The sequence below is a fragment of the Nesoenas mayeri genome (genome assembly GCF_963082525.1).
Source record: "Nesoenas mayeri genome assembly, chromosome: 6".
In the NCBI taxonomy this organism is placed as follows: Eukaryota; Metazoa; Chordata; class Aves; order Columbiformes; family Columbidae; genus Nesoenas; species Nesoenas mayeri.
In genome coordinates this window covers 36273760-36295492 of record NC_137545.1, presented here as the reverse complement: position 1 = coordinate 36295492, position 21733 = coordinate 36273760, and the positions used below count along the sequence as shown (strand labels likewise).

The window sequence follows — 21733 nt, the reverse complement described above, 5'->3', positions numbered from 1 at the left end:
AAACAAGAAAAAAACAAACTAATAGGTATGAGTATTTCTAAACAATCTTCTTATGAAAAGCCATTCAGAACAGGAGGTCAAAGCAGCAAAACCCTCTCAAAAGTTGGTAAACATCTGTTGAAATCTGAACAAGTGTCTCAGAACAGAAACCAATTCACCTGTAGTACATTCAACTGCTTGCAGTTTCAAATCTTTGATTAGCTCAAAAATTCATGGTGTCATTGCACACCCTAGGACTCTCCATGCTACTATTTTGTGAAATGAACCATTTGGATCATCTTGATCCTCTGTTCTAAGCATCAGTGATCTGGCACTTTTCTTGCTCTTACAGTTGCTGCTTTTTTATGGCCTGGCTTTACCCTGGTGAGATTCTGTGCTCTGCTGGGGGCCTCATTGGTTCTGGATGCCTGCAATGACTTCTAAACTGCAAACCTATCAATGACCGATGTACTGATTTGAATCAGCACATGGATTACATCTTTAAATAAAAATTAAAAGATCACTAAATTTAAAAGGTGGTTTTACATGGGTTTGTAAGTTATCATGGGTTTTTCTCAAATTAATGGTTCATGACATGGTGAACATGAAAGTTGATGCCTAAAGTACAACCGCTAAAGCAAGTCAGATACTTACAGCTGTGATTGATTTAGGTTTTCAGTTCTGTTGAAGTGTATAATAAGTCAGATGACAAAGGTAGCAATACACATTTGTTCCAGCGAGGAAGTAAATAGGTACAACTGAGAACACGTAGTAATGCTTCTATTACACAAGACAGCAGAGATTTTCTGATCATGGCTGAGCTTTGTATTACTGTAACATTGTCTCCCAGGTGTGACTGTGAGGAGCCTGTGCAGTGCAGATGCGACACAAAGGCAGAGAATCATCGCCTGTTTTGCTGTTATCAGAACCCTGCTGCCATCATTCTGCTAATTCACTTACAGAGGCTTTATAAAGGAACAAGATGTATTTGTTATGAGAAAATACAGAATAGCAGCATGAAGACAAGCAATTTTGAATGGCAAAGGAAGCTGTAAATAGGAATGCAGTTTTTCTCTGGACAGTATGACTTTTGCAGATTTTGCCTCTGTCCAGAACATCAAGTTCCTGTTTAAGTCTTGACATTTTCAGTCAAATGCTTTCTTTATATGTTCTGGGTTTATCTTCTGAAACACCTTTTTGTTATTTTATTTTATTTTATTTTATTCATAGCAAATAGAAAAATAGAATGGGCAATAGTGATGTTATCATCACAATAGCCCAAGGATAAATATCTTAGATAAATACCTTACACACCTTGTTTCAGTGTATAACCATAGTTAGGTTTTTCCCATTTGTTATTTAAAAAAAAAAATATGGTTGGATTAATTATATTTTGAAAGTTAATGGTTTTCGTTGATCTAAGTCAGAGCTCTTGGAGAGTAGCCACATCAAATGAGATCTTGGTAATTTGCCATGATTTCACCATGTGTAGCTCCATGAAATTACATGCCTCCCATATGGCTGTTGCTATCGCTATGCCAAAATCAACCAATAACACTATAATTTTGCTTGTGGCCCTTCCTGGAAGAAACCCACATACATCTTACATCAGGGTAGATAAAATGTTCTCTTCTTTAGCTCTCTGTAGTATTCCACCAATTATTGGTAAAAAATATATTAAAATACTTAGAACTTGATGCATAAATTATTAAGCAATGTACTTTGTATTACCTACAATACAGTGAATATTGTCTAATGGATAATCAAGCCCTGATTTTCCATGACTGTTTCTATAGCTTTTATTGTCAGCTGTACTTGGGCTTAAGGGAATGTTCAGTGTGATGTACTGGATATTAACCTGCCTCTTAAATTCAGTTTATAGTAATGTAAATGTCAACATGCTGACACAGGCAAGACCTGATACTTAGTATTCCCAAAATCCCTTCACCCCTGCAACTTTCCTTTCTTTCTTTTTTTCCCTTGTTCCTTACACTTCACTGTGCTTCCCAGGCCTCGATCTATATATGGATTCACAGAGCTGTTCTTTCTGCACATTCAAGGGCAAACCATTAACTGCATGAAAACAATCCAGAACAAGCAGGATGCTGAAAAGCTTCCTGCGTAGCTTGGCAAGTGATTTGTAGTACTTTTGTCTAGGTACGTACTTCTTCAGGTTGAAGGACTTGTGAAATTTTAATACGTAGTATTGCTGGAGCTAGTAAATCATACCTGCATCATGGAAACGTTTGGGACCCCAAGACATTTATAAAAATTGCAGAAAGCTGTCTAAATATTCCCTCCATCTGAATCAAACTGTTAGGCTGCTCCTGTGTTTACTTGTCGACTAATAGAAATCCTTTCCTTCTGAGCTTTTATTTTCTCATTCCTTGTGCATTTGTATTCATCTGAATTCTTTTGTTTTATATTTACATTGTAAACTGCCTGGAGGCAGACAGCAACAGAAGGAAGATGCTCTGCAATGGTAATTACTTGTGTTATCATGGATATTCAGGAAAAGATCACCTGAAACCCAACTGTGCTTATGAAAGATGAGCTGGGGTGCTTCATAGAATGATGATATTTCTGGATTATGTCTGCTGTATTGGATGGCACCAGGTAAAGGCAATGTACGGTTTTATTCACCCCCATTCCATGGGTGAGACTGATAACATACTAAGATATTGACTCTACATATTAAAAAAATGGATTTTTGGTACACTGTGAAACAGTGAAAAGCTTTGCATAAGTTTGGATCTGACTTCTGGCCAAATGGGAATGAAAAGACTGAGAAAATTACACCATGAAAACAGAGAGTAGGCCTTTCCTACTGCTCCTGTACTGAAGAAATAAGGGTTGGAAAACATTTCAATGCAAGAAAGTTTCAAAACATATCAGTCAGCACTGCAATCCTGCCAGATCTAGCTGAATTTTAGCTTTATAAGCTCAATTTTGTAATTTGAGCACAAGACTTCTACGTTAAAAACAACCACCAAGATAATCTAGGTGCCAGTGTATGAAAGTACAAAGGGTCTATAGAGGAAACAGTATAGAAATTTAGATGGATCTATTTGAATCTTGATGAGTAATATGCCAAACCTGTGCTTATGGTACAACAATGTGAGATAATATTGTTTAAAGAGAAGTCTTGCACCTTTATTTTATTGGACTGGTGCCTGGGTCCACAGCCACCTGAAGAACTGCATCTGGCGAGACTAATAAAGTGAAACATGAGATTCCATGGCCAGGGAGTTCAGCCTTTCAATTCCTTCCCTTACAAAACTATGATTGCATTGGCACCTTGATATTGAGAGAAATTCTATGCTTTTTGGTTCTTACATGTAAATTCCACTGTAACCTAGCAAAACAAAATGCACTGGTACCACTCTTTTTAAATGTCACTCTTAACACAGACTCAGGAGGAACACGAACTCATAGCAAGAGACCACAATAGAGTTATTAACAATTTGTTTCATTTTTCCATATGAACCTCAGTATATTTTTTCCTGCTCAGGAATACAATTTTGCTGAGAATACTTGTATGCATGTGGAGGAAAAAAATAAATCTAGCTATGAGATATATTCTGTAGAGTGCATTACAGTAAGTGCTTGTAGGTGTGATTTAATGTTTTACAGTGAAATTATGCTTCTGTTAGCAGAAAGTCATCAGCATACTTTTACACTAGTTCTACTATCTGTCCTTTGATTTTGCTATGAAATCTTAGATGGACTAACTGGGAGCATTATTTGGAAATATTAGGTAATAAAGGACAGTCAGTTATGGTATACTAACAATTGCACTGTTCCAAACTCACAGCTGGGCATATGAACCGGTGGCGCAGATCCCCTCTGTGCTGGCTACATGAGCTGTATAGCCAGGACAAGACCTGCCAGCTCCGCGCTTTTTGGATGCCCCAGGTTTTTTGGCCCTTGTCTCATGCTTCTCTGGGTGTCACTTGAACACCCGCAACTGGTGCACTAAGCTGCTCTCTTGTTCCAGGTCTCCATCTGTCAGACACAGCAGTTGAACCTGCTGCGTGTATAACCCTGAATACCAGGTAATAATACCAAGAGGAAAGTGAAAAGTCCACCTGGTACTTTATATACTAACTGTATTTATTTTAGATAAATATGTACCTGTGCACACACAGAGGCATATGCATTAAAAAATGGGCTACTTGCACTTCCTCTGAAAAGCTTTCAGATATATTAATCTTCCGTATTCTAGCACAGCATAGTTCACAGGCTGTATAATACCCTGCAAAAATCCCTTTCATTATCTGTAAACTGCCTCATAATGTTCTATTCATAATTTGCTTTGACATTAAAAATGTTAATATTCTCAATATCTCCTTTCCTTGCTTATGTTCCTCAGGAAGATCTGGCATCCCACAGAAGCCAGATGGTGGCTTGAACTTCACAACTGAGCTGTCTAGCTGCTGCTACAAAAAAGGGATGGTTTTCCTCCCTCCTATCTCAACCTGAAGGGCACTTACCTAGCCCTTCCTTTGCACTGACTCTTGTCTAACCCTGCAGTTAACTCTGGGAATGAGCCTATTAATTAGAGACAGTTTAAACTAAGTGAGAACCAATGTCTGAACAAGGAAGCAAGACCACTGTGAGAATACCTCGAGGGCTGGTGGCTCCCTAAGGAACACGGACCTGCAGCAACCCAGTCAGCAGGGCTGGGGACTCACCAGCCTGGGCTTGTCCCACAGCACATGGCTGTGGCAAGAATCCAGAAACCAGATCATGGTGGTGAAAGAGGTCCAAGATGAAGCCAGCATGTCAGTCTGGAACCCAGGACCAGTTATGGTAACTAGGGAGGCCTACAGGGACAAGGCAAGTCTCAAATCAAGCCAGAAAGCAAGGCCAGGACAACACAGAACTACAGCATAGCTCAGGTAAGAACTAAGGGCCCAAGGCTGAGCTTGAATGGGCTTCCTGTGGCCTTGGGCAGGAAGTGTGGGGTGGAGGCCTCAGGTGAGGCTGATTAGGGCCATTAAGGCCCATTAGTGTATGCTGAGCCCTGACAATTACTCCTTTTGATGGGCTACCAAATTGTCTTCAGCCTGATATCAGATTACACCTCCAAGCACACATCCTTACATTGCCAAGGCGGTAGCAGCCAGAAAACAACTGAAAATACCTGAAAGCCCCAATACTTGAACTAGAAAATAGCCTGTGGCTACAGGACACCACAGGGCAAGAAGTGGGTCAGAGCTGGTGGACACAGCAGTCTGTGAAAGGTGGAAAGAGAGAGAAAGAGCGAGCCCTTGAACACTTTTTTACTCTGCCCACCAGAACACCATGGCCCAAACAGTGCGTGCCCTCACCCTCTTTGAGACCAAAAATCCTTCAAAAGGAAGATGGGGGCCTATGGCTAAACCCAAGGAGCGATGGACGCTGCCGATGCTGCCAGTGGGTGCGGTGGGGCGGCCGAGCAGGGCCCAGCTCCATGGGGGGAGATGGCAGCGAGCTGGTGAGTGGCAGAGCGAGCTGGCAGGGACAGCGGGAGCTGGCTTGGCTGGAGGCTGGAACAGCCGCCTGCTTGGCTGCCTGGCAGTGCCATGCCACCCTGCCACAGGCTGGGCTTTGGTGCTCCTGTGGGTCTGCGGGTCAGGGGCTTTGAGGATTTGCCATGATGGCTTAGGGGAATTGGGTTTTCAGTGAAGCTGGGCTGCTCGGGGCTGGTGCTGTGGGATAGTTGGTACCTTCCCAGCAGGTGTTTCATTCACCAGCCCAGCCGGCTTGGCAAAGCCAAGAAGCACCAGGAGGAGTTTTGCCACCTGCACTTTCCCGTCAGTGACGCTTTTTCTGTGGGGAGCTTTTTGTAGAAACATGGAATGTCAGGGATTGGAAGGGATCTCAAAAGCTCATCCAGTCCAATCCCCCTGCCAGAGCAGGAACACCCAGATGAGGTTACACAGGAAGGTGTCCAGGCGGGTTGGAATGTCTGCAGAGAAGGAGACTCCACAACCCCCTGGGCAGCCTGGGCCAGGCTCTGCCACCCTCACTGAGAAGAAGTTTCTTCTCATGTTTAAGTGGAACCTCCTGTGTTCCAGTTTGTATCCCTTGCCCTTTATCTTACTATTGGTTGTCACCGAGAAGAGCCTGGCTCCATCCTCCTGACGATCACCCTTTTCACATTTTTACAAACATTAATGAGGTCACCCCTCAGTCTCCTCCAAGCTGAAGAGACCCAGCTCCCTCAGCAGCAGGAAGTCTCATCCCTCCGTCGTTTTCAGCACCCTCCTCACACCACACATCTCACCCCATCTTCGCCCAGGTTTTGGCATTAGCACAGTAGCTCAGCTGGCCTCGTTCCCTCGCCGCCCCTGAGGATGCTGGCGGCGGTTGGGCACGAACCCTCCCGCCCGCTCCGCTTCGCACCGGCTCGCAGGGGCGAGGCCGCGAGATCGGACGTCATCGCGGGCTGGAGTTGTCGCGCCCGCCCTCGCCGCCGCGCGCAGGGAGGGGCGGATCAGCCATCTTGGGCTCGCCGGGCCGTGCCTGCGAGCGGGCGGGGGAGGAGGGAGCGCCCGCCTTGCGGAAGTGCCCTCAGTCCGCGCCGCCGAGCCCCGCCGGAGCGCGCCCAGGGCTGCCGCCGTCCCCAGCACCGCCGCTACCCAGGAGCATGGCAGGGCGGCTTCCGGCCTGTGTGGTGGACTGCGGCACGGGGTGAGCGACGGCCGGGGCGGCCGCTGACAGCTCGGTGCCGCCCGGGGCGGGGCCGGGCGGGTTCCGCTGCCGCAGATGGCGGCGGGGGTCGCGCTGCCCGCGGCGGGGCTGGGGCCGAGTTGGGCAGCCGCGCTAGAGCCGGTAGTGGGAGGGCTTGGCCGGGTGGGGGGTGATCAGCCGACTGCCTTCCTCTCCTCTCCGGTCTCCTCCGCCGGGCCTGCCGCGGCCGCCCGCTGGGGACGGTGTCCCGGCGCGGCCCCGCTCCACGCCCTCGGCAGCCGGATGGCACTGAGGCCGCGCCGGCCGGGCCCCCTGCCCGGCCCCTCACCCCCTGGAGCCCTCGGGCCGCCCGGAGCAGCCGCCTCCGGCTCGTCGGCCGGTGCGTGTCGGGCTGCGGGGGGACCCTGTGCGGCCAGGGGAGGCGAGCGGGGAGAGCGACCGGGCGGCTGCCGGGTGCGGGCTCCTGAAATGCCCTCCCTCGGAGGAGTCATGGTGCTGCCCTGGAAGCTCTTACATATTTATTATTATTATTATTTTAATATGTGGATAATGCCATTTATTCTATGTTACTTCTCCCTGTGGAAGAAAAAAAACCCCTCCCCCTCCAGCGAGCAAGCGCAGAGGAACTTCCTTAGTTTTGTCAAAGCCTCTTCCTGCTTTCGGGCTTTTATACCTTATAAGGCAGTTTTCAGTGTCAAACCTGAACCAAATCCGCTCTAGAAACTCTTCTTTTTATTTAGTAGCTACCAGATGATGAAGACAATGCGGTGCCAGTGATATGTAGCATAAAAAGTGATTCGGAGGAGGCCCGTGGGATCCAGACTCCCTTTTCCGCCGTGTCTCGGCTCTTGGAGACTCTGGGTTGGGGAACAAGCCCTCAGAGGTGTCTGTAGGAAGCCGACCTGGAAGGGCTGCGTGGTACCGCTTGTAGGAATGTGCTCAGGAAGTGAAAACTGCTCAGTGACTTGCCGTCTGTGGTGTGATTTTTGAAGATGAAGTATTTAATTTTTGGCTTCATGCATCAGGCTTTTACTGGAAAGTAAAGTATTGGTGTATTCTCAAGGCTCTTACTCTTTAGCTTGTACTGATGACATGCTGATTCTTTACCTCGTCTTTTTGTTTCATTTCTCATCCAACTTGCTAAAAATAATCAAAGAAATTTCAGTGACTGTAGTATAGGTACAAACATTTACAATATTCTGAAAGGGCATGTTCTTTTGAAATCCAGGTGCTTGCTTTTTGAAAGCACATGCTCATATTCTGTTGAAATCTATTTGATGTGTAACATTAATAAATTGGTCTTTCAGAAGAGCAGGCATGTATGTATCTAATGTCTATATGTTTAACAGTTGTATGAAGAAATCATACCTGTAGTTAGAACAAGAACGGAAACCTTGAGTTTTGTGGGATTGAGGAAGGTTAGCACAGCAGGAGTGAGAGTGTAACTGAATGTAATGGAAGTACACAGGGGTTTAACGTGATCTATATATGCACTGTTAATCTTTCAAAACAGAATATCTGTAATATACCCTGCCACATGCCAATAGAGGCTTTTTCCTATCTCACATGTTTCTACATTGCAGGTAGTCCCATTAAAGTCAGTAATTATGTCTTTATAGGTTTGCAAAATATAGGTTGTGATCACTGCAGTAGAGAGATTTGCTTACAGCTTGCAGTGATACCAAGCAGGAACAACATGCTAGCATATAGCCACAGAAATTACTTAGTCTTTTTAAAGTGGGAGGCATACCAAGGGGTCTGGGTGTTAAAATAAATGTTCCTGGGGAAGACCTGCACGTAAGTGCTCCATTAATCAACCTCAGCGCACAGGGCGTGTTCTGTAACCTTCTTGTATATGACGTTCACCAAGTCTCGCTCCTATTTTATTTGTATATATCCCTTCAGTCTTCAAAGATCTTTCTAAGGTACTGCTTTACTGTGCACTTGTAGTTTTTGTTTTGGTTTGGTTTTTTAACATGGTACCGCTTATTCTCCTGTTCAAGATTTTTCTTTCTGATGCACTTCATAAGTCTGAGGCTGTTCTTCCATTAAGTTCTGCTTCAGGAAACTGTGGGCAGATTTTTAGTATTGGAAACACTACAGAGCATTGGAGTTGTTGGAATTCATTGATTTCAGTAGTCAAAGGTATGAAGTGGTGAATTTACAAAGGAAAAATGTAATACTTGGGATAAATAAGGAGCAGGTGGGTAGCAGTGTAGTGGGATGTGATAGCATAATCATACTCATAGCTTTTTTTTTAATCAGTGCAGCCCTCCCATCCCATCTCTGTTAGTGTGCATAAGCCAAAGCATGACACATAAATTGTCTGCCTTGTGCGTTCTGTGGATCAGTTGAGGTCTCACCAAGCAGACTGTCTTGTCTAACAAATAAAACAAAAAGGGTGAAGATAGCGCCTGAAAACAGGAAAAAAGGTCTCAAAAATACAACCGAAGCAGAAAGGTTGAAACAAATGGCCTTATTTAGAACAGGCAAGGCTTTAAAAGTGCGCAGTTTTTCCAGTAAGTAGGTTTGGTATTTTTTTAGATGGAGAGGATGATAATTAATTTACAGTCCAAGGAGAATTTACCTTAGCAGCAAAAGAGCAGATTTAGGAGAGGTTTTAAGGGTGTCTTCCTACGTGGTTTGTGCATGTAGCTGCAGGTTCAGTTTGTTCATCTGAGGGATGTGTGTGTGTGTGTGTGTGTGTGTGTGTGTGTTCATTTTTGCCAGCTAATATTGATGGGAAGGAGATGGATGAGAAAGGTGGCAGAGTTGTGCTTTTCACCATCAGCCTGCACAGATTAGACAGATTTTAAGAACCCCTTTCGAAGCATAAAGAGACCAAAGCACAGAAGAGGTTGGGGAGATTATGTGAACCTTGTTTAAGACTTCAACAGATTAGTCAAACTTTTTGGGGCTCATCCAAATACATGTCATAAACCTAGAGCTGCCACGTGGGTGAAGTCAGTGACACGGCAGTCAGATTATGGGTGCAGCAGAAGTTGTTCCAGTGTTACATTTGTTATTGTCAAATTTGCATTCTTTGCTTGAGTAAACCTGATATCTAGAACATAAGGTAATGGATACCTACTAAGAGTGGGTAGAGACTGTGAATGGGACTTACGTTGAACTAGTGTATCTAAGGGTTGCATACAAAAATAGTAATAAAAAAGATTACATTTAAAAATTAAAAAAGAAAAATAATGTAGTGCTATTTCCAGAAAGTATACGGACAACACACCAAAAAAAGAAAAAAGCTCTTTCTAATATTTTAATCTCAGTAGGCTGCAGTCTTTTTGCTCTGTACCTTTTGGGTGATTGAATAGTTCTTGCTGCCTGTTCTATAGGCAAACAGCACGACCTGCAAGTCGTGATAAAAAGCTCTTCCTACGCCACTTCAGAATTTAGCTTGATTAGATTGACAAGTAGATTTTAGCTGTTTCTTTCTGTGTGAATGCATTTTTTTTTTCTTAATATAAACTTGTATAACACTGAATTAGCTCACTTGGGATGGCAGATAATTGCAAGTGTTCAAATTAATGACTCTTCAGCTGAGCTGAAGTAAGTGGCTGTGTAACCTACTGCAGTTCCAAAACGAGAGCTTAATTTTAGCAGTGGAAGTGATTTAAAGAAAAGTATTTTCTGTACCTAGACTCACTTTTCTATAGGCTAGTGTGCAGTTTTTCCTGTGGCTGTCAGGCGGATCCATTACCAATCGATACTTGAGTGTCGTAGGTGACCAGCTTCTCTGATCTACTCCACATTCTTTTTGGTGGTAGGGTCAGTATGTTGGTTTGCCTTGAATAAATTGGTTATGTGATTGCGTGAAAAGAATTTCTGTTGTCTCACATCTTGCTTTGTTTTATCTCCTCCCATATGCCAAGCTGGGCCCCTTTTTCACTTCCATTACACAGGTTACAAAAATGGGTGTGTTTAGGTTTTTATCTTCTTTTTTCCTGAATTCTAGGGGAGAAGGAAAGGTTTCGGAGCTGGCTGGAGAAAGCCCCTCTCTTCGTGGTAGGAGGATGAGAGTCCCTTGAAACCTCACAGCCGTCTGGGTTCCCTCTGAGCCGAGAGCCTGGAACACTGAGGCTGCTCAGGATTTCCAGCCTTGCTTGACGTGAACTTGCAAACTGTTCTTTGAAATGAGTTGCGTCTCTGAGAGTTTCTTGGCTGTTCAGTTGCTATAACTAGTTTTGGTGTAAATGAGGGAAGGATAAACTTGGGCATGTGAAATCTCAGAGAAACTGAAATCCTGGCTGGTGCTTGAGTGGTGTGGGCTGTGGAGTGAGATTTGCATTGGGGGGTTCTCTACAAATCCTGCTTCTTTTGTTAATTTTAATGCAACACCTGCATGGCTTCATACTCTTAAGCAGGGTGAAGTATTTATGGGTTGAGTGTCCTCTGGTGTGAGAAGTTATGACAAGATTGTGTCATTCTGTTTCTCTTCTGGGTTTTGACCTGGTAGTGCAAATGAGTACAAGGTCCATGAAAACTAATAATCTTCGATAGACAACAAAGATAAATGAGGTGAGAAATCCAGTGCTATAAAAATAAGGTAGGGGAAGTATTATAACAGTCTGTATTTTGTTTGCTCTGCAGCTTTTTGAGTATCTTATACTGGACCTTGAAATGATTCTTTCCCAGTGTTCCAGACATGTTATTTCTGCAGATTCTCAGATCATAACTTCTCTTTAGTATAAATATTTCAGCACTGTGATGTTCTTGCAGTTAATATTTCAATTGGATGTCTTGTCATGACCTTTCATGGGTTCCAGTCTTCAAGAAAATGTGCTCTTTTGGGATGAGTTTTCTCTATGTTGTGTCATCCCAGAAGTAATTTTTCAGTGTGGAAAGCATGAACAAAATAATTCCTTAATGGAATATGGAAAAAAATACTCTTCCAGGATTTTAAGAGTATCTTTTGCTTGCCAGTAGCTGAAGTGGTTAGGGAGGGTTAGGGAAATGCTGTGTCCTTAACGTGGAAAAACGAGTTGTGCTAGATTGAGAGATGTGGTTTAATATATATATATATATATATATATATTTAATAATTGCAAATAGGTTCTGAAGACCCATGATGACCTGTGGTGTTTCTTAAATGATTCTAATACATCACAGTCCATGTTGTAACACTAAATGAGCCACTTTCCATGTCCTGCTGGTGCGTGCAGGGAAGTTTGTGCAGCCCCTGAGCCCAGAGTATGGCCCTGGCTGGGGGAGGATGGAGGGAGGTGGGACAGGGCAGGTTCCCTGCTTGTTTCACACTCCTTATTTATTCCCCACCATGAATGTTCTGCCCAGAAAATATGTTGATTGCATGAGTGTGATGTGTAGTTGCTCATCTAAATGAGTCGAAAATACAGCTTCTAGGAGTTCAAAAGAGCTGTACTAGTGTGTTATTTTGTAGTATAAGATACTTTGCAGTTGGTCTTCTAGGTCATGCAATTTAAAAGTTTCAACATTGTGTTTCGACATTTAGTTTCATCATTGCTTGCTTTCTTTGGGAAATACAAAAAGACTTTGACAATTTCAAACAAACTTTTTTTTTTTTTTTTTTTCACTTATAATTTTGGTCAAACAGCCTTTAAGGAAAAAATGTTAAATTTGAAGGTAAAATAACTGAAATAATATTTTCGTTTGTCCCAAATAAAATTCTTGAGTTCTTTCCTCCTCTGCTTAAGAAAAAGAATCTATACTGCTTTAGTTTTTAATTTTTATTCTGTTTTAGTCACTGAACTAAAATATATTTAGGTGTACCAATCAGAAATTGTCCTTGGGTAGAGGCTTAAAAGTACCAGTTTGATTGCAAACTTTTTAGTGTCCATAGCAGGATTATTTTAACCATCAAAATGAAGCATCTGTCTTTTCCAAGTGCTAGTGCTGAAATGTTGCTTGCTTGCTTCTTTTTTTTGAATCAGCTGTCGAGGAGGATTATATCCAAAATTGGAAAAGTAATTATTTTGTCCACTGACTTAATGTAGGATATAACGTAATTAGTTCTTTTTCTGTTTGTTCTGATCATGAGTTTGCATTTTTTAGACTAGACATGGAAAAGCTCTAGATAAATTTAGATTTTTTTTTTTCCTGGGGTTTCCTTTTTCTATTATTCTCTTGTGGTCATTGCAAGTGTTTGCAGCTGTGCACAGGATGTGTTTTGGCGTGCTCGGTCTGTAGAGAGTAAGATGCAGACAGGAGGTTATCTGTTGATGATACTTTATTTTGATTGTACCCTTCTATCAATGAAGGAATCCAAATTCTAATTCTTTAGTTGATGCAGTATCTCTTACTTATCTATTTTTTCACTATTAGCATTTTATTTGTCATGACTTGCCTTAGTTTTATCATGCTGTTTGTCATCTGCAAGAGCTTTCACAGTATGACTGCTTGTGTATTTGCAGTCAGACTTGAGAATCTCTGTGATATGATTAAACGAGACCTGCTTTGTATATTAAACAAAATTCAGTGGGATATTTTTGTCCACAGCTTAGCGGGGTGTTTTTTTCTGCAAGACAATTGTTTCTAATTGGAAGCAGTTTTTTATTAGAAGCATGGTGTAAGGCAATAAATATTTGATCTGGTGTTTCAGTGCAAGCCTGTTCTTGATGGAAAACATTTGGTTACCTGCTGAAGCGGTGACCAGAGTAGTGGGCAGGCTGGAGTGTGCTGGGACAGTCCCCTGCGGTGCTGCTTTGACTGCTCCTCTCCTGGCCCCACTCTGCTTATTTGGTTTCATCTCACCTGCTGCTCACATTGCTGTGATGGACCGATGGTGGAGGAGCGATCAGTTCAAAGCTGGAGCTCTCAGGTGCTGAAATTGTGCAAATAGCAAGCACAAGTCCTCAACTTAATTTTTTTTTAATGTGGAATAACATTACAGTTTTAGCCACTGTATTGCATTTGTTTGGAATAACTTCCAAATTGAGGCAGGTTTATATCAGCTGTGGCTCTTTCTGTGCATCCTATGACTTGCATTTTGCCTCTTCGATTTCTTCAAGTGCAGGATTTTTACTTGGAAATGATGTAGTTGTAGATTGAGTTGATCTCTGCTTGTCTTATCCATTGAAAAGTATGTATAGTTAATCTATTCTCCTGGTCCTTTTTCTTCATGACAGATATCTGTGCAATATTCAGCTTATTTTGGGCACGTGATGTAAAAAGTTGCCAAATTAATCCCTCCCTCGTAATAAGTAATTAGTCATGCAGACGTCCAAACTTCTGGGACATTCTTTCCTCGTTATTTGGAAACATTACATGGAGGAGTCAGGCTGTGGAAAATGCTCAGAAAACTTGCATAAAAATTAAATATAAACTTATTTAAAGATCTGGCAGTATAGGTTAGTATTGTGGGGGTGTGGTGTAACACAGAGGCACAGTGAAGACGCTAAAATGAATTAGTCTAGAAGTCTCAAAGGAAGCAGTGAGTGAAAAGAGAGCATTCTGCTTTTGCCAACACAAACTACTTTCATTCTACAAAGATAATATCCAAAGCTATTTACTCTTCTTACTTTGAGGAAAATGTAGTCAAAGAAAGCTAACTTTATTTGTATTTGTAAAATCCATTTCAAATATTGAATGCTCATATGTACGCAGAAAATAAAGTTGACTAGGATGACAAATATAGATGGCAATATTGTCAAAATGGCTGAATTGGATTTTGTGAGTCTTAAACACGTAAGTATGGACTGGTTTTCAAGCACACTTTTCATGGCTCAATCATAAGCTAGAGTCTTTTGGTAATAAATGCTTCCTGTTTATTTTCAGGAGAAGAGCACTTTTCCAGAGTTTAGCTGTCAATGCTGTTGTTTATTTTTATTTTGGTGCAAGTAAACATGGAGCAAATTTGAAAGTAGATTCCTGCTACTCCATACAAAATGTTAGTGAAATCAAAAGCTGCACGATGTGGTAGATTCCTCTCCAGGCTGGTGTAAAAACTCATCTTATTACAATGTAAGTGAATTTACTCTGCATGCTGTGTAGCACATGCTACTATTGCCTCTGTGTTCCTCTTAGTAATGTACCCGGATGGGTCTGGTCTGCTCTTTGTGGCCATGACTTTGCGTTTTTTCACTACATATTTTTGCTACATTTTACAAGCATTATGGTCCTGTCTGTATTTTGAGTTGTAGCTGCTGATAAAAAAGCAGCACTGGATAAATATTCTAGATAAAGGTACTTTGAAAGGTAAGTTAACCTTTTTAGAAGGGTGTGTGTGTTTTTTCCTCTTCAGAAAATAAATGTTTTTAGATGCATTTCTCTTTGAAACTGTTTTTGAGCTCACTTTTTAAATTGCATCTCACTTCAGTCTGCTTATGGTTTGTTTTACTGTGACAGTTGCCATATGTAGCAAAGAAGTATTTGTTGTAAAGGTGAAAATAGTTTCAGATAAACAGTAATGTAGTTAATTCCAAGGCCAGGGTTGCAGCTTCTTACATTTGTAACACCTCTGGTGTCTAGGGGTCCTATATGTCTTTAAAATATGACATTTTACTATCCCCTATGTCTCATCTACAGCTTAACAAGATTCTTCATCCGAGAGCACTTCTAATCTTGTGTGGTTTTGCCATTTATAGAGCTAATTCTTTGGCTTTCACTATTGATTACTTAAAACGTTTTCAATCATCAAGTGTTTTAAAACTTGACAGAAGCAATTTCGATTTAAAATGCGAACTAGTGACGTGTAAAAGGTAATATATATTTTAGCTAAAGACAGAAAAATATGAAAGCCATGACTCATTTCAAATATTTTGCTATCTTGTGTTTTATCAAGGACATTTGAAAAGAGATAGTAAACTAATTTATTAATACAAGTCCCATTTTCCTAATATAATCAGTTCCTTCAGGGACTTCTCATCTGCTGCTGCTTAACCAGTTTGCACCTGATGCCAGAGCTGGAAACTTTTTTAAAGGGGCAGAATGGCTTTCCTCTTTTATCATCATTTTCTTATTACTTCTCTTTATGGAGACTTGAAAAGTAAATACTCCCAAGGCTTTTCAGTCTCATCTGGTGTACAAGGAGGATGATAGGTGAAAAGCAACAAAAAACCCCATAAAATCTTGTTCAGGCTTTTCAGTCACATAAGGCCTTATGTGTGAAGACTAGGGGCCCATCCATGAGAAGTTTTCCACTTTTTTTTTAAAAGCAGTTATAGTACCAAAAGGCATCAGACAGGAAGAGCACTGTACAAATCTTCAATTCTATCTAGGTAGAACTGATGCACTTAAAACAGGAAAGGATATTAAGTCCTTTTTGGTGAAATCTTTGATGGACAGACCATCTCTAAGGAGCTGGTGACTGAAGAGCAGGATAGAATCCAGTTGAAAAACTTGGAATTTTTGCCATTTGATTTATTTCATGCCCTTTTGAATATATTATATTACTGTGTGTGTGTCTCTTCCTTAGAATCTCCACACTTCCTGGGCTTTTCTGGAGTGCCTTCTACAACCTGCTCAATTAATTAAAATTTTCCTAGAATTAAGATAACTCTGCCAGCAATGAATTTTACTGTTATGTGCACACCTACAACAAAGAATTTACACCTTAAGTTTCATCTGCACTATCTTGTGTGCCTTTAGACAGTGGCCTGCTGTGAAACTGCAATTGTAAAATGACCTTTCTTGGTTTTGTGTTTTTTTTATCTTGAGCCATTTATAATAATGTTATTTACCTAATTGTAATTTAAAGATATAATGCTTGAAACTTCATAAATTGAAATATTAAAGAAAAATATTGTGTGATCATTTAAACTGTTTCTCTGTAAAATTTGCTATACAGCACAGTGTCAAGCTATGATAGAGGAGATCTTTGTAAACAAAGGTTATTTTAGCAAGCAGATTAATATATAAATATTATAGTGGTCCTTGCTGGTGTTCAAGTAGTACATGTGGAAGGATTATTACTGTGGTGTCTTGAGAGAAGTGCCATTGTGAGATTGGATTTAAATGATGAGATGGTTTACAGACCATGTTAATGAAGGCAATTCCTGTGCAAAGGCAACAGTAGTGGTAAGATTCTTCACTATTCTTTGGTTTACCTGATTGAGGCTTTTGTCTGTTTTTGGAGTTTATCTTCACTCTTGGTTGATCCAAATAAAAGGCCTCATGCAGCCATTTATTCTGTTAAATTATTTGGATTAAACCCACGAAGGAGCTTCAGAAAGCCGTGCATTTGGCTGCTCAGCGTGGGGTTTGGGGACATGAGCATCTAAGTGGAGATTCTCTGAGCAGGACAACAGAAAAGCCAGGGTGCATTTAAATTTCCAGGTGGTAGGCATATGATTTCAAACTCTAGGTTAATAGTTTAATCAAATAATGATTTCCAGGCCTGGAACTCCGGGGTTATGGTATCACTATGGCATTCACGAATTAGCAGGGATTGCTTTTTTTAAACCAGTCATCTCTTACTGTTTCTTTTAAGCAGCCAGTGTTCCCTTGTGTGCAGCTGTTAACGTGTGGTGATGATTTTTGACTCATTGGCATAATATCACTTCAAAAGCTCAAGATTTCTTCCAGGAAGCAATACACAGCATATCTGTTCGGTGTCTGTATCCATGCCTCTATGGTCATGGAATAAAAATAATTAAACAGTCTTTGGAGTTGGGATAGAGACTCTAATTGTACCTCGTCTAAGATATGTGTTGTGGTTACTGGGCAATCATCTTGCTTTCTGTCGTTGACTCTCATTTCTTCAAATCTTTTCCACATGGTTACAGAAAAGAAATGCAAAGCACTCCTGCCTCAGGAGGGTTTATAAGCAAATGGCAAGAGGCTCTTGTGGGAAATGGGAAGTTGGTTCTAAACCCGTTTGGGTGGAGGAAGATATGGACTGCAGATCTCCTGCTGCTTGAGCACGTGTGGCACCTTGCAGAAAGGCAGTATCAGCTTACTTGTAAGAATAAGCACAGTTTATCATGTAAAGCCAAATCCTATAACACTTGCTTAGAGCGTGACCCTTTGGATGGGTTCTGCGTGGGGCTTTGCAGAGGTGTGTTGAGTTAGAGAAACCTTGCTGGGCTTGTTGCACAGGCTGTGGTATACACCCAAGCAGAATTTTAGGACTTAAACACCCAAGCTAACATGTATGCTGTACAGGTTACTGTACTTGAGAAGCCCATTGCATCTGCAAGGTAGGATACAAGGCAATGAATGTGTTGTGTTTTGAGTGGGAGCTTGCACAGGAGGATTGCTCAGGTGGTGGACAGTAATTCAGAACCATCATGAAGAGACAGCAATTTGATGAACAAAAACAAGGAAAAAGAGCCCTCTGAAAAATAATCCTTATATATATATGTATGTATGTATAGATTTTTTTTCCAAACTTTATATGCCTTGAAGTTGAACCAGAAAGAGACCGTTGTGGTTTCAGCCTAGTCCTGACTTCCCAGAGAGTTTCAGGTTTTACTCCCACCTCCCCGCAGAGAAGTGGTGGTTTCTGTTTTTGAAGTTGCATTGCATCTTTCTAGCGGGGCCGGTGTTGGAGGTGCATCTTATCCCTGTTTGTGTGTGCATTTAGAAAAAGTGTTCCATGCATGAAATTGCTTTGAGGAATTAGGAATAGGTCATTAGGAATAGCTGAGGAGCAGGTGTTAGCACAAGTTTGCTCTACAGAAGGTGAAGATGTGGTGACATTTGTCTTCTAGTGCTCTTCTCTGCTTGTGCTTGGCTAACTTGTCTTTGCATGGAGCTGTCAGCAAAATGACGAGGATACAACTTGTGTTGGGCCACCCCATTTCTGTTGTACTTTTTAGAGCAGCTAAACAACTGTATTGCCCACAAAACAGTTGTCCCACTATTCCTCATCCTTTTGTTAAAATTGCAGTTGTGCTAGAACTAGGGCATACAGCTTGGCAGGTTACATACATAACGACATTGTTGTGGACAGGAAAGAAGTGGAGCAAAAGCACATGGTCATGGTTTGTGGTTTGCAGACGGATGTTCTGTTAATGACATTCTCATTAGAAATTCTTACCCTAAGTGCTGTTTCCTTTTGGCTTTAAAATTGTCTGCATGACTAATACGTAAGTAACTTTCAAGTGACATTGCTTTCATGTTGTAGCCTCAGAAACATCTAGTCTAGGTGAGAGAGCACACACAAGAAATCCCATTAGTGCATCTGAGAACATTGTGGAAGGCCTGTATCTGTCCTTCCAGAGATCTCCCGGCCAGATCAGCACAGAGCTACTTTGCAGTTTCAGGGTGTGAGTTTGAGGTAGATGTGACTCTTGAGATACTTCTCCACTGGTAGTTGAGATGTGGATTAGCAGAGTTAACTCGGAGGGAACCTTCATTAGTGGCTCCTTCCACCCCATTTGTGGTATGAATGTCCCCTATAAAAAATCATATTTTGTTTGTCACATCATTACATCTGCATAGGTGCCAGAGGATGGTTTGTGAGACCCCATTCATTGCCTTTTGGAGAAGATGTTGCAGGGCAGTCACAGGGGAATATCAGCACTATACATACATATATATATATTGAGATAGTACGCAGAGTGTGTGTGTATGTTTCTCTAGATACCGACACACGTGTATGGAGACTGTGGACTGCTTTTGCATACTTTGTAGCTTATCCTCTAAAGTAAATCTGAAGGTCATGATTATCTAACAGCATTTTTTGCCATGTTTGCCCCTTCCCCCCTCACTCCCTTTCTCCTTTTCTACTTCACTGAGCCAACAGGTCCACAGAAACACTTCAGGAATCTGAACATGGAGAAATAAACGAAAACATCTGAATGATCAAAGTTGAATTCAGGTTTTCACCTTTGGGATTTTGTAAATCAGTTCTGTGTTACAGATTTTAATAGAAGCTTATACCTTTATACTCATGTGTACAGTGCCTTGCTCTCTTACTGCTGAGTGCCCCAAATTCTGTGTGGGGAAAACTGGGTTCACGGCTCATGAAATGACCTGTGCCTTCTTGTTTCCATGGAAGTCCCTCCTGCCTCTCCTCAGTGTGATGTTGCAAGCAAGACAAGCAGTGATTTACTGGAAAACTGTGGTCCAGTATTGGTATTGCCTTACGATATCTTGAATATCAGGATTTTTTTCCATCGTGGCAGGGATTGCTGCTCTGAAGAAGACAGGGTGTGCCTCGTTCCCCTGTGAATCAGATGTTAGTCAGACACACTTTGTCCTTCATGTGGAAATCTAGCTTGCCCGTGGTATCTTTTTTTCATGTGACTTGGATACTTACTTCAAGTGACAGTGGTAGAATAGATCTGATCAATCTGAATAAAGCCTTATGTTTGCAAATTTAATTTTTAAAAAAGCTCACTGTTATTAGATTGTGCATTTGGAGAACTGAAGGTTTTTGTCAACTTTTGTTCATTTTTGAGCTTACCTTTGTTGTGTCACCTATCACGTTTTTAAGCTCAGTTTTAACTCAGGAAGATCTATCTGTTTAGCTATGGAAGTCGAGCTCCCTGTCAGTGCAGCAGTGCCGCAGGAGGTGAGCCTGGGGCTGGGCAGGCAGGTGTGACGCGCAGGAGGTGCCAGTGGGTCCCTGCCCTGACTCGTAGGCAGGCAGTGGTGACATTCCTGATGCCCAGAGTGTGGCCAGGACATCCTGGTACAGTAGGGATGTGAAACCTTGCGTTGGAGACTTGCAGCTGTAGTGCTTTAATATTCAAACACCAGAAGCCACACATGTTTTTTTCCTTGTTTTTTTTTTCCTTCTTTCAGAAACTTAAAAGCATTACTTTTTTTTTTCATGAGTCAGGAGACTTCTTGCTGAGCAGGCCATAGTATTTTTAGATATGCTGATTTAATGTCTGAATACAGTCTTTTTATGTAAAATGCATCTTTCATTTGGCTGTTTCTCTTGCAGTCTGCTGGCTGTGTGTGTGCTGGGCAGCCTCCCACACCACAAGCAGCTACGCAGCCTGTTACCTGCCACAGTTCAGCTTTGCTTTTCTTTGAAATGCTGAGTTTAATAATCAAATGGTTTTAACTTTTTTGGCTTGTTAAGGCACTTCTGATCTAGTTGTGAGTTTATGTAGCCTTCAGGCTCCGAAGTTCCTCTGTAGATTCAGCCTTAAAAATCCCCACGTCGCGGTTCCGGATTTGCAGGGGAAGGTAGAGGGTGTGAGTCAGTGTTCACTGGTTTTCTTACTAATTTTCTTGTGGAACTAGAAGCCTCTTAAAACAATGTTGGTACAGTGAACGGTTTTATTCTGCATGACAGTTTATAGAAACATCAGATTGTAGAAGTCTGGATGTGCCTTTTAGGAACTACATATTTAGGAATAAAAGTTTAACACATTTGTAACTCGAGTCTGCAAAATCCAAGTTGCATGTCCTGAGTTCAGACATGTACAGTGCATCATGCTGATCTCATGAGAGGTCAATTTCTTAATTTCTTTCTGGTATTTAGTTTCTTTTTTTTTTTTTTTCTTTCCATTATTTATCTTATTTTGCCTGTGAAGTTTTTCAGTAAACAGTTTTTCAGTAAACTTTCCTGTTGATCAATATGAACTCGAGGGGTTTTTTGCGTGATTCCTCGCAACTGTTGCAGTGTGTTACAGATGAGATCAGGTTTACAGCTTTAAAAATAATAACTCATGCAAAGCCTTTTTTGTGTTAGATGATGTCCTATGCCGTGTGATTTAAATATACCTTCCTTTTGAGAATGCTGTTTTTCATGGCCCAGCACTAATGCACAGAATTGTGTAGGCATTAGCGGGCACGTGAGCAGATTGTGAACCGCTGCATCAGTGGCATCGCGGCAAAACGCGCGGCAGTAGCGCTTCTCTTCCAGCCGGGAAAATCCAGCCTCTTACTGTGTTTGCTGCAAGGTGTTTTGCTGTGTTATCGACATAAATTTACGGATTGTTAAAGTCAGTACAGCCTTATACCACTTGAGATCTCCCAGGTTTATATCCAAGTGCTGAAAGCTGTGGAGGTGCTAGTACAGTGTTCGGTGCTTTTGCTGATGGTGCTAATTTAGCCAGTAAAGCTGCCTGACTGTGCAAAGAAAAGAACGTTGTCCCGTCTGTGTTGGTTAAAAACTTATATGTAGGCTGTAGCTCTTGAATGTCGTGTGCATTTTGGTCTGCACACTTTAGAATTTGCCTGTGCT

General features: G+C 41.7%; 1 protein-coding gene across 1 annotated transcript in view; it reads left to right on the top strand.

Annotated features, from left to right (window-relative positions):
- Positions 1-6460: 6460 nt before the first annotated feature.
- ACTR3 (actin related protein 3) overlaps positions 6461-21733 on the top strand; it is a 31562-nt gene continuing 16289 nt past the window's right edge. The window contains exon 1 of the mRNA XM_080346317.1: positions 6461-6657. Coding sequence (XP_080202443.1) covers positions 6614-6657 — 44 coding nt within the window. The 5' untranslated portion in view covers positions 6461-6613. The remainder of the gene's footprint in view (positions 6658-21733) is intronic.